Source organism: Castor canadensis, chromosome 6, assembly GCF_047511655.1.
Source record: "Castor canadensis chromosome 6, mCasCan1.hap1v2, whole genome shotgun sequence".
Lineage (NCBI taxonomy): Eukaryota > Metazoa > Chordata > Mammalia > Rodentia > Castoridae > Castor > Castor canadensis.
Window position 1 is genome coordinate 97,841,986 of NC_133391.1, and position 13,022 is coordinate 97,855,007.

Genomic DNA, 13,022 nt, shown 5'->3' on the forward strand with positions numbered 1-13,022 from the left:
GTGGTTATTTTATACCAGGAAGTTTGGGCACTTTGTTACACAGCAAAGATAGCTGGAATATATTGATCCTGAATAAAATCAGGGTTCTGTTGGCAATACAGGAAATAATAAAGGTTAGTGTGGGCAATACAGAGCCTGCTAAGTTTCTGACACCTGTCCCTGTACTGATGGTTGGTGGACATGAGGTTTTTCCTAACATTCTCAGTTTTTAGATGGGAAAAAGTGAGGTCTCTCTTGATGTTAAATGATGTCTTTTGGGCCAAATATAAGACATATTCCATAGGCATGATTGACCACAGCTACATCTGTAACTCTAGTTCACTGTGCAAGCCTTGTGGAGTGTCAAATTCTAGTTTTGCATGTACACCATCTTGTCCCAGAAATTCAGAACCCCTGGAATAGAAAACTGAGAACAAACCATACCTTGTCTAAATCATTACAGCTTCAAAATATTATTCAAAGAGAAGGCTCATCTGTTGTAACAAAGAGACCCATAAAATGCAGTGGTTTAAAGAAGTTAGAAATGCATCTCTCTCACACATGATCTTATGCCAACTTTGGGCTCTCTCTGTCCCACAGGATCCTGAAGAATCCATATTGCTTTCACATTGGTGCTCTGCCACCATTAACATGTTGCCCTTGTCACTACCACATCATTTTACTGCCACATCATGTGTTCTGGCTAATAGAAAGAGGACAGAGAATGTGGAGGAGCCTATGCCTGGAAGGCACACATGGCACTTCTGTCACATTCCATTGCTGAGAATGAGTCACTTGCCATAGCTAGGAGCAAGGGAGATGGAAAATGGATTCTTTGGCTAAGCATCCACATAAGAAGGGAAGAATGGATTTGGTAAATTGGCTGGCAGTCTCCTGTATGCCAGCAAATGAGTTTTTTACTTGGAGTTTTTGTTTGGAGGCTGACATAATGAAAAACCCTGACATGACTATATACTGTTTTCCCAAAGTACACTTTGCTTTTCAGGTGAGCCATGTTTTTTTGTTTGTTTGTTTGTTTGTTTTGTCCCAAACTCTTGTTTGTTCCCAACTCTTATTTGTGTGTGTCCTGGTTGGGACCCTAACAAACACATAAGACTGTAAAGTAACACTTGTATCTTAAGATAAGATAAACTTTTTGGCTGTTATCTTTTCAGGTGACTAAAAAGGTACATCTCTGCAATTTACAGGCTGTTTGGATCTGGGCAATTTATCTTTAGCTTGAATTCCTGAACTGGAGATGATTATGAAGCTTGCCTTTCAGGTTGTTGTGAGGATTAAGTAAGTTAATGCTTGTAAAGAACAAAGCACAACACTTGCTTCATAGAAATCATTTAATAAATTTAAGCTATTATGCCTGCATTTGAAAGACAAACTTTGGCACATTAAAATTTTAATGTTTTTTTTGAGCAGGTAGTGATTCACAAATGGGGAGCTCAAAACTAGAAGTGGTTCAGGGATCTGCTAAAGGGGCACAAGGGAAAGGCTTTCATGGGGTGAGTATGGAAGCAGAGCAAGGAAATTATTTAACTGGTAAAAGAGAAATTGTCTTACTTGGACTATCCTGTTGGATTATTAGGTATATTTTTCATGATGAATACCTGTTGGGTTTGGATATGAAGTGTTCCCCTAAAGGTTCATGTGTCGAAGGCTTTGGACCCCAGGTGGTAGTGCTACTGAGAGATGAGTATATCATCAGGGCACTAACTTCCTCAGTAGTTAACCCATTGATAAGTTCATACTAAATGGGCAATTAGGAGGTGAGGCCTGGTTGGAGGAAGTAGGTCACTTTGAAGGGTGTATCTTGTCACTTCCTGACTGTCTGCTTCCTAGCTATCATAGGGTGAGCAGATTTGCTCTACTACCATGATGATTCTGCCTCACCACAGGCCCAGAAACAATGGAGCCAAGAACCTGTGGACTGAAACCTCTGAAACCATGAGTCAAAGTAAATCTTTCCTCTTTTAAAGTTGTTTTTCTCAGGCATTTTGTCATAGTGATGAAAAGTGACCATATACCTAATACTCAGTTGGCCTCCTATCATTGGCTTAGCTTAACTTATATTTTCAATTAAGTTTCAGTTTGCTTAAGTAAGAACACAGGGCATCAGACCCACATCAGTCTAATGGTCTCCTATTTCATTATTTTAACAATTATGTATATGGTTCCCATTTGTTCACCTTAAGGGTATATTGTAAGGCATACACAAGTATCTTGCTTAATAAAACAATACCCAGCACTGCCTATTTGTCAGTAGGAGTTTCACCATGTGGAAAAATGATCATCACTGGGGCCTTATCCCTGGATTTGACTTTCCCTTGGGAGTCTCTCATTTCAGTGTTGGTATAGAATCTCATCAGATTATATGATAAGCAGTTAAACATTCCAATTTGACATGTTGGAGAAAAGAATCCAGGCATTCTGAAATCTGGGTTTTGTAATCCCCTTCCCTCGTTCCCTCCCTCCCTCCCTCCCTCCCTCCCTCCCTCCCTCCTTCCCTCCCTCCCTTCCTTCCTTTCTTCCTTCCCCTTTTTCTTCTCCTTCTTCCCCTTCTTCTCCTTCTCCTCCTCCTTCCTCCTTCTCTTCCTCCCCCTCCTTCTCCTTTCTCCTCCTCCTCTTCTTCCTCTTCCTCTCCCTCTTCTTCCTTCTTTTTTTTTTTTTTTTTTGACAAGGTCTCACTATGGAGCCTAGGCTGGCCTCAGACTCATGATCATCCTGCCTCAGCCCTCCCCATTATTTACTTATATATTACTGTGAAATAAACCACTACAAAATGTAAGGGCTTAAAATGACTATGATTTATTATTTCTTACACTTTTGGTGGTTAGGTCAGTAGGTCTTCTACTTATCTCCCTTCAGCTCAGTCATGTGGATGCATTTAAGAAAGGAGGGATGATGGAGGTTGCATCCAGCTGAATAACTGGGTAGGTGGCCTCTGCTTCTACACAGTATTTTATTCTGGGCTTCTTCATAACAACAATCTCAGGGTAACTTTTCTGAAAGAGCAAGCAGACATGTATAAATGTTTATCAAGCCCCTGCTTGGGAAACATCTGCTGATGTCCCCCTGGCCAAAACAGATCACATGACCAAGTCCAGACTCCATGTGGGTAAAGATTCCACAAAGGTGGCCATTATTGCAATAATCAACATCACCTTTTATCATCAGTACTTCCTGACCTGTCCGTAGAAGACAGCACAATAATTATTCCTAAGTTCCCATCCAAAAGTAAAATTTTAAATGAAACATATGCTGGATCTGTAATAAATAATATCAAATGAATGAATCAATGAGTTAATAAGTTAATAAAGTTACCAATGGAGTTTGTAAATAACATCTTCTAACATTCATAATTATAGATTGATGTTTCTCAGTAAAGTGCTTACCATAAAAATTATATAGCTTTTCCTAGATTATTTTTTAAAGCCAGAGCTACAATTTTCATTTTTGAAAGATTTGCCTACTGTGCCCAATATGATGTTTAGTATAGTTCCTTAGTACACGTTGGTTGAAGGACTACATAGAAGTAGACTTGGACCCTTCCTGTTTCTTTGATAAAGAACATACACTATTATGCAATGGGCTAAAATGAGATTTTCTTTTTCTTGCCAAGCTTTTCCTTCAGTTAGAGAATGCTGCTACAGATAACAAAATTCAATTCAACTGCATTAAGCTATAGGAAAACATACTGGTTTAATTACTAAGACATCCAATAGCCTGGCTTCAGTGGCATTTGGTCTCCATTCTACCATATCTACATGTTGGCTTCATCTTATAACTATGTCCTCTCATGGACAGAGGTATCGCTATTGGTGAATTCATTACCACTATTCAGTATCACTATAGGTGAATTAATCTTCCATGATGATGTCTCAAAGCCTTTTTCTTCCTTTCATGCGATATTATTCAATTGGATATTTATCTCTCAGCCCAGTGTTAGGAAGTAATAACTATCATGTATTGAAGGAATCTGAAGACATAAAACAAGCTTCCTCCACCCCTACTCAACCAAGTATTTTACATACATTAATCCTGTGGAGATAGTATAGCCCTTATCTTATTGATGAGAAAACCAAAATTCAAAGATATTCGGTAGGTTTGAAGGGATAGCTCATTGGTAGAGTGCTTGTCTAGTATGCTGGAGGCTCTTTGTTCAATCCCTAGTACCAAAACAATACAAAAAGCAAAGAAATCAGCTCTGTCTTCAGGCTCTGTATAAAAACTGTGCTCTTTTCTCCAATTCAGCAAAGTATCTGTTTAATTCAATCAGATTATTCATTTTTATTACATTATTTTTCCTGTGATCGAGTCAGAACATTTCAGGAAAGGAAGGGAAACCTCAAATTTTCTAACTTTTCTGTTTCCTAGGAAGTGGTTTTGGAAAAAAGATGTTTTAAACCTATCTTTACTTTCACAAATGAGCCAGGCTATTCTATTTTTAGTACATGATTTATAGCTAGTCACTAGTTGTGACTTATTTACTTATACTCCTGGCTATGTTTTTATATTCTTTCTGTTTCAAATTACATCATAAGTTATGTTTACTTATTTTAGTTCTATGTTACTTTGTGGCTAGTTCTTTTTAAGAGGGTATAGAATTCTTTGCATTTAGTTTTTAAAATTCTATTAAATTGAGTACTGCCACATTGCTTACACATTGCTGATGGGATGTGTAAATCTTCATCTATATGAACGGTGTTCCTTGGAGTCCTGCAGTTTGGATCTATGTGCAATGGCTTGGTGAAAATCTAATGTGAGTAGGGGGTGGTATTACTTTCTTTCATGTGGCCAATCTGATTGTTCCCAAACTGCGAGTATGGAGATCTGTTTCTCCTCTAGTCATTTCCTGTTTGGGTGATACCTTGAGAAGAAGGCAATTTCAAGGTCAACCTACTTATTTACCTTTGCTGTGTGATGTGAATAGTATGTCCTGATCTGGCAAGTGTCTAAATCTAAATACAAATTCTTCTTCACTGGGACACACAAGTCTGTGGGTTGTCTAGAGGAATGTGAATTCCTGGGGTCAACACAACCAAGACAGCTATTCTGAGGGGATGCTTCAACTTTATTAACCTACAAAGTCCTCCATAGATGGGTAATCAAGTCACCTAGATATGCCTTAAAATTTCAGATTTAGTTAAAAATAGAGGAAGTTCTATAAGAAGTACTGACACTGCTTTTGCTGAAAAGCATGGTATAAGCCATTCTCTCTGCAGTTATCCTGGGTTTCAGAAAAGATAGAATAAGGGACTAAAACTATTCCCAAGCCACAGTGCGCCTCACAGGAGAGATCCCTCCTCCCCACCCCAAATGCAAGCAATCACCTGGAGCTGGAGTAATTGCCAGCACTCTGAAGCAGGAGTAATCATCTCATGAAAACCAGATTGCTATCCTCAAGTGATGACAGAGATAACTTCTCCAGAACCCTTGAAGAACAAGGACTGAGACAATGTCTTGCCTTACCAATCTGACCAACTGAACACACCTGTGACTGGGACAGTTTAACTATGCATATCACTTGTCCCCTACCCTAATTCTTTGTCTAATTAAAGGTAAAGCTCATGGGCATACCCTGGAGGATGGCTGAAGATGGGGTGAAGTATTTACTTTGACTCTTTCCATCGCATGTCCTGAGCTGTGTATTCTTCTTTCTCTGCCCTTCATCATGTCTGTATTTGGCTTAAATGGAGAATGGCCAGATCTGATCTGTGGAAGCCCAGGAGTTTGGGCATGGGATCCAAAACTCTGCAATTTACTTAAACAAGAAAAGCATTTTTCATATGAATTGTGTTTACCTAAAGCTATGGAATAATTGGTTTAATAGAATTTCAAATTAACTTCTTTAGTTAGTATTCTATATTTAAAACCCAACTGTATTTCCAATTATTTGGTCCTCCATGCCATCACTCAGATAACCTTTCCACAATATAAGTTTGATCATACTACAACTCTGATTGAATTCTTCAATGGTTATTTTTTGCTTTCTTATCCTGGCTCACAGACCTTTCTCCATTGGGTCCAGGCTGCATTGTCTTGGCAGCATATTCCATCAGGTCAGGACCCATAGGCACCCTAATACTAGGTATTTCAAGTATTGCATTGCTTGAACATACTATGTTCTATCTCCTCTGTGCCTTACAAAGACTATTTCCATTATCTAACACCCTTCCCTTGGGTCATCCTGATGTAGCCTTCAAGACTGAGCTTCTTTTGGTGACCTTTTCCTAATTCCACCCAGTCCCCCAAGGTTGTCAGATGTTCCTCTTCAGTGATCCCAATATTCCCTGTTAAGGCGTGTGACACTGCAGTAGAGTTGTCAGATTGTCTTCCACATCTGACTATATTGTTTCTGAGGGAAATGTGTGTTTCTGTTTACCTCAGCATCTCCAATTCTTAGCATATCACCTGGCACAAAATAATTAGGTAGGTTTATTAATGCATATAAAAATGCTAGACTTGGGTTTGTGAAGATACTCATATGTTCTTTGGCTGACCTCTTCCTGGCATTTTGCAGACCTGACATCCTCATCAGGCTAGGGAGGAGCAAAGAGAGGAAAGAAAACTGAAAATTCAGTAATATTCATTATCAGATTCTGAGGAGGTTGGGCATGGTCGTTCATGTCTGTAATCCTAGCTACCTAGGAGGTGGGGATCAGGTGGATTGTTGTTTGAGGCCAGCTAGGGCAAAAAAGTTATTGAGACCACATCCTAGCCAGTGAGCTGGGTATGGTGTTATGCACCTGTTATTACAGCTGAGCAGGAGGCGTAAGTAGGTGGATTGTGGTCCAAGGCTGGCCCCATGCAAAAACAGGACACCCTATCCAGAAAATAAAGCATAAGGGACTGAGAGTGTGACTAAAGTGGTGAACATCTGTCTAGCAAGATCGAGGACCCTAGTATTCTGGAGGAAGGGAAGGGGCTTCTACGGACCCTTTGGCTTCCAACAGGGACACAATCTTCTCAATTTCCACCCTATCATCACTGTGTTGTGTATAGGAGAGGACAGTCGCTGGATGGCAGGAATGGGCCTGTGTCAGTGTGCTCTACAGAATGACCTCCTGTTTCAGACATTTTGGTCAGAGCAGAGAGACCCAGAGTGGGGTGAGAAATATACCAGACAATCACCTTAGCCAACTGTCACGGACTTGGAGAAGCTGGTCTTCAGCAGAATAAACACAAAGAAGGATTGAGAATCAAGTATTCAGAGCCAAGCCCCACCCAAGGTTAGAGAGGGGGAACTGATGTCCTTGTGTTTCTGGCCTCTATCAGCAAACCCTTACCCAGCTCACCCACAGGGCATTTGGAGCCAGCTGCCAGGTGTGAGTGGCTCCAGGCTGTGCCAGGCCTGCAGCATGGTCTCTCCCTTTCTTTGGCAGCCTTCCTTCTGTGCTATAGTAAGATCCCTTTGATGGCAAGAGGGTGGAGGGAGATGATGTTGAATTCATGAAAAGCTGGTGCAGGGGAACATTGCTGGGTTAAGAGCTTATGAAATTCTAACCAATAAATGCCTTCAGTCATTGTTGGATTGAGCGGTTGGAATGAATGCATCTCAAGTGGCTGTCTCACTTCTGCTGTTTCTTGGCAGCTATCTGTTAGTTGGGTCAGCCTACCTGGGAAAGATCATGCCAACCCCAGAGGCTCCAACCCTCTGGCTGGTGCAGAGGAGCTGGGTCTCTTCTGTCAAGGCCTGCTGTGGGCTAAATGGGTGTCCCCCCAAAAAGGAAAAAAATATTCTGAAAGAAGATAAGCAATATTAAATGAAGATTTTCTTTTATTTTTCATCTATCCCACATTACATGATGAATTACGCAACAAATATGTATTGAGTGCCTACTATGTGTCAGGTGTTGTTGGAGTGTTAGTGAACAAAACAGAAAGCCCTCAGAAAGCATTGGCTCTATAAATTAGCTTGTTTTTCTTTTATACTGTTTAAATCTATATAACGGCTTGCTTCATAAAGTAGAGAACAACCAGAATAGGTTAGGCTTTCTTGCTCTAGCAAGCTCAAATTGTGCCAAAGTTTTGATTATAAATAAGCTTAAACCAATCATGTCCCCTTTTTTTATCTTAGCCTTGCATTTGTTTATGAACAAGAAATATGGAAAGCTGCAGTTCTTAGGCAAAAGTCATGGCTAAGCACATGGATATATTATTCATAAGTGCTGTCACTCCTTTCTAGAACCAAGGACAGTTCAGAGAAAGGAAGTCATGGATCAAGTCTGTTTTTTGACTTTGTTCTCAGCAATCCACACCAGTAGGCATTGAATCTTTTTTTCTTTTTTGTTTTTATAAAAGGAGTTTTATGGGCACATTACAGCATTCAGAGTTTTCAGCTTCCTTTCTCCTGCAAATCTACTTTAGACTCCATCTGGGACAGAGCCCAACCCATATGTACCACCTTAGCACTTTCCTTCCCTGGTTCAGTTTGAACTGTGTACTGAGAGGTTCCATTTGGATGCTACATCACAACTTCAGAAACTGGTCTGGGCACAGGAACTATTTCCCACAAAACCCAGGCATGCTTGAAAGGGACTAGGGATGCTTTTACCTTCCTTTCCTACAATCTCAGCTTCTATTGAAGTGGAAGCTAGACTGCAAATAAAAGCCACACTGATTTTCCTGAGAAAACACATTACCATGTTAAAAAAAAAAGTCTTAATTGTTCTGTGGGAAATCTTTTTGTTACAAATACTGTGTATCTGAAGTGGCAACACAATTACATTTCTGACAGTATTACTGGTACAACTCCCAGTCTCTCCAGGGAAAGCAATGTATTTTCCTCTTGGAAGAAACAGCAAGCTCTCTGGTCCCCTCGGTACACTTGATCTAAGTACAATTCAAAATAATCACAGACAGATGACCACAGAGCAAATAACGCAAATTTGACAATTCAGGTAAATAAAATGGGCTTATCCAGAATACAATGAAAGTGTGAAAAAGAACTACAAAATTAATAACTTTGACGATTTTTACAACTTCCCAATGGCTTGATCTCTAGTCTCCAAATGGGGAAATGTGAGAGGAACTTGAGGGAAGAAAATAATCATGAAGTCTATGAAAATGTAAACATTAGAAGAAAATATAATAGGAGCGTGGAGTAAGGGGGCAGCTTCCGTGTGTGTTAGAGACTCTCCTGCCTGTTGCGTTCTAGATAGACTCCAGCTCCCATCCTGTTGTTCAGATGTTGCGCCACGGCAACAGATGACCTGCCTCTGCTCAATAAGCACCTAGAATACGCTTTCGCAGGAGCAGGGCAGCGGTCTGGGGCGCGGCGGGGGTGGGCGCAAGCAGCCCTGGTCCCGCCGAGCATGGTGATAGTGGGGTTGGGGCCAGCGGTGGCGGTGGAGTACCTGGTGGTCCCCGACCCCCTCGTTGTCCTCCGGAACTCCCTCCCGCGCGCAGCACACAATGGCCAGGCGCCTCCATAGCCGTCGCCAGAGCCGGCCGTCGCCCGCCTGGAAGAAGAGGTAGACGAAAGGATTGAGAGCGCTGTTGCACACCCCCACGACCCGCAACGCCACCGTCAGGCTCTCTCCCTCCCAGTCTCGTGTGGGCCCGGACGACCACGCGGTTGCCAAGCGGGCGGCGAAGTAGGGCAGCTCACAGCCCACGAACAGCAGCGCCAGCACCAGGCTCATTTTCAGGCTCTGCACCTTGGCGCGGGGCAGCGCACTGGGCGCGGGGGCTCGGGACGGACTCGCTGGCCATTGCCCCGCAGCGGCAGGGACCCGAGGTCGGCGCTGCCACCAGACACAGAGAAGGTGGCCGCAAGCGACGCCCATGACCCCAACGGGCGCCGCGAACCCTACGATTGCCTCGTACAGCGTGTAGACCTGCAGGTGCCAACGCGGCAGAGGTGCGAAGATGCCGCGGCAGTGACGCTCCCCCGGCCAGACGCGGGCGGCTGGGGGTGCAGCAGACGGCGACAGGGACGAAGGCGGGTTCCCCCGCACCACGAAGGTCGGAGGCAGCGCCAGCAGCAGCGCCAGCAGCCAGCCCAGGGCGGCGAGGGCGCGCGCGGGCAGCGGCGGGCCCAGCGGACGGCGCACGGCGCACTGGCGCTCCAGGGCAATGAGCGCCACGAGGTGGGCGGAGGCTCCCCGGCCGGACGCCTGCAGCAGCTGCTCGAAGCGACAGGCCAGGTCGCCTGCAGCCGGGCGCGGCTCGCTCAGCAGTTCCCAGGCCAGCTGCGACAGCGCCGTGCCACCGCACGCGTACAGGTCGGCCACAGCCAGCTGTATCAGCAGGAAGTCCATCTTGCGACGCTTGGGACCTGCCCAGGGCCCGCCGCCGCCGCACAGGCGGCACAGCACCATAACGTTGCCGGCCACCGCCGTCACCAGGATGGCCCCCAGGAAGACCAGGTGCACTCGGTAGCTGGGGGGCCCGGGTGGCGGCGGCGGTCCCGGGACAGGGGCTCCGTGCCCCGAAGTCAGGTTGAGACTCCAGCTCGGCAAAACCGGTATGGAGAGGTTGGGCGCCGGCGGCGTTGAGGAGTGGAAGAGATGGAAGAGATCGTCCATCCTGAGCCGGGAGGAAACGGAGACACCAGAGAGGGCTGGAAGGGCTCCAGAAACCAAAGTGGAGGCCAGGTGGCGTGGGCGGCCCTGGGTCTACGAGTTCCCAAAGTTAGTTGAAAAAGCACACGCATCGAGAAGGAGATGGTTCGAGTGGATTTGCCCATTAGTTGCTTTTATAGGTTGTCCTCGTCATTTGTCACTCAAATGTGGGTTGTACACTCGAGGAACACACATGATTCCTATTCTCCACCTTCTCCGCGTCTCGCCCCCCAATCCCAGCTGATCCTCTTCTCATCTCTCTCGCAGACCCCCACGCTGGCCTCGCGGGAACAGGGGACCAGGGGGCTCTGGGAACCTCACCCGTTGGCTATTTATGAGTAGAGCATAGTCGGACAGGGTCACTTTGCTTGGCTTTGTAAAGGCTAATGTTACCTGGGACCAACACACGAGAGAAAGCTCCTGACTGAGATCGTAACCCCCCCTCCCACAGGGTTTCGTAATTGTCAGGAAAAAAAATTGTTTTGGTTAAAAACAAAACAAGAACGTTTTGAAATGCCATGGCTCTGCGATAGCTGGAACACAAGAAACCCAATGGCATACCCCCGCCCCCTAGCGACTCCCCCACACCTTGCTGGGAACGGAGCCTCGCGCATGCTGAGCAGGCGCTCCCACAGAGCAGCGCTGAAACAGTGTTTTGTGCAAAAACAATCATTCATCTTTGGTAAGGGTATGTCCGGCAACGAGAGCATTTTAGTTAGAGAGAAATAAGGGGCAATAATGTCGCCTGACAATTACGAGTGGAAGTGGTTTGCAGATAGTTTCAAATACTCATTACTAGCAACAGCAGAGGACAGCTGCTCCCTCCTCTCAGTGATATAAAAAATTCATTTCGTTGGTCTGAAGAGCGCATTAATAGGTTTTATGCAAATGCTAGTACATGTATTGCCTTTCGCTAGTATTTTCATCCAGTGAGGAATGTGTCACCATGCTCCTTGTTCTCTTGATTCTGTTTTCTAGCAGATGGGAGGTTGTTAGAAGGGACTACGCCTCCAATAAGCCTAGATAAATGGTGACTAAGAAAATGATAAGGCGGCCAACTTTAAAAAAAAGAAATCCAAATCACAGGAAATAGTTTAGATTTAATGCTAACTCTTTTAGCCCTACTTGTTCACAAATAAATTTTAGTTTTCCTGTTGGAAGCATCAGTTTGTCTTTTGTGCACCCTCTGGTCTAGAAGACAGGGAGGTGTGGGTGTCTGCTGGGGTTCACGTTCTCAGTCTGAAGAAACATTTGGAATTTGAAGATACATGGGGTGTTGATGGGGAACAGATGATAGTCCTGACAGTCGTTTTAGGAATTTCATTTTCAAAGGTCTTGTCCTTTAACCAGAGACCCTTGTCGTTTTCATCTCCGTGTCTCCAGTGCCCTCAAACTGGTATCAGTTGAAGGAATATAATGCATTTCAGATAACTTAGAGTTTGCCCCCCCAACTCTTTTCTTTTCCCATATTATCAATACAGTAATATTACACTTTTGAGTTAGGCCTATATTCAGTGTTTGCATTATTATGAAATAAAAATATTCTGAGTGTTGTAGTGTATTACAAAGATAATTTTCATTTTGTTTTTCTTGAAGTTAACAAGTGCCTTTTCTTAATTTTTGTTGTTACCATAGTTAATTCTTTCTATACCTTCAAATAGTCTCTGTACAGTTACTACAAGGTCAGTTTCATAGCATAAAATAGCAACTCCATTTTTCCTCCCTGGAAGCCTTCTTTATAAGAGACCTCCATTTTCCTCCTAATTTGGGTTGATTTCTGTCGAGGCCTGCTGCATACTATCAACTGGGGACTTACATTAGTTGTTCTTGATCTCTCCTTTGGTAGAACACACCAATTATTTCACAAGCTAAAAAGATTGTACAAAGGCTGAGGATTCAGCAGTGAGACCTCACTCTGCCCCTTACTTGAGCCATGTAGACTTAGTCTGGCTGGACAAATGGCTTCCAGGCCACTCTCATCCTGCCATCTCACTTCATTATCCTAGAGATTCACTTATGCTAGTTCTCTATTTTCAGATTTTGTGTATGTGTGTTTTCTTTTTGGGTTTGTTGTCTTGATCTGGAAGAAGGCATCCTTCAGTGACTTTTTTTTTTTGTGGGACTGGGGCTTGAACTGAGGGCCTTTATGTTGAGCCACTCTGCCAGCTCTTTTTGTGATGGGTATTTACAAGGTAGGGTCTCTCGAACTATTTGCCCAGGCTGGCTTTGAACCTCAATCCTCCTGATCTCTACCTCCTGAGTAGTGAGGATTACAGGCATGAGTCACTGGCACCCAGCCTTCAGTGACTTTTGAAAGAGTAACCTTTTGGGACCTTGCATGCTTGAAGATTTCTTTATTCTACCCTCATGCCATTACTTGACTTGGTTTAGAATTATGTTTTGGAAAACATCTTCCTCCTGAATTTTGAAGGCATTGTCTTCTGGTTGCTAAGTGTTTATATTGAG

The 13,022-nt window shown here is 43.8% G+C and overlaps 2 protein-coding genes and 1 pseudogene across 4 annotated transcripts in view; 1 reads left to right on the forward strand and 2 right to left on the reverse strand.

Annotated features, from left to right (window-relative positions):
• Positions 1-13,022, forward strand: part of Skic3 (SKI3 subunit of superkiller complex) — a 154,434-nt gene that overhangs the window by 12,403 nt on the left and 129,009 nt on the right. Inside the window, exon 2 of one of the 3 annotated variants that reach the window (XM_074077059.1) lies at positions 1,411-1,493. The exons of the other annotated variants lie outside the window; for them this stretch is intronic. The gene's annotated coding sequence lies outside the window, so the exon portion shown is untranslated. The remainder of the gene's footprint in view (positions 1-1,410; positions 1,494-13,022) is intronic. 3 annotated transcript variants of the gene reach the window in all.
• On the reverse strand, positions 7,751-10,954 carry Gpr150 (G protein-coupled receptor 150). The gene has a single exon (XM_020173997.2). The coding sequence runs from the start codon at positions 10,518-10,520 to the stop codon at positions 9,225-9,227; it is 1,296 nt and encodes a 431-aa protein (XP_020029586.1). The 5' UTR covers positions 10,521-10,954; the 3' UTR covers positions 7,751-9,224.
• Positions 7,922-8,025, reverse strand: LOC141424502 (small nucleolar RNA SNORA28; annotated as a pseudogene).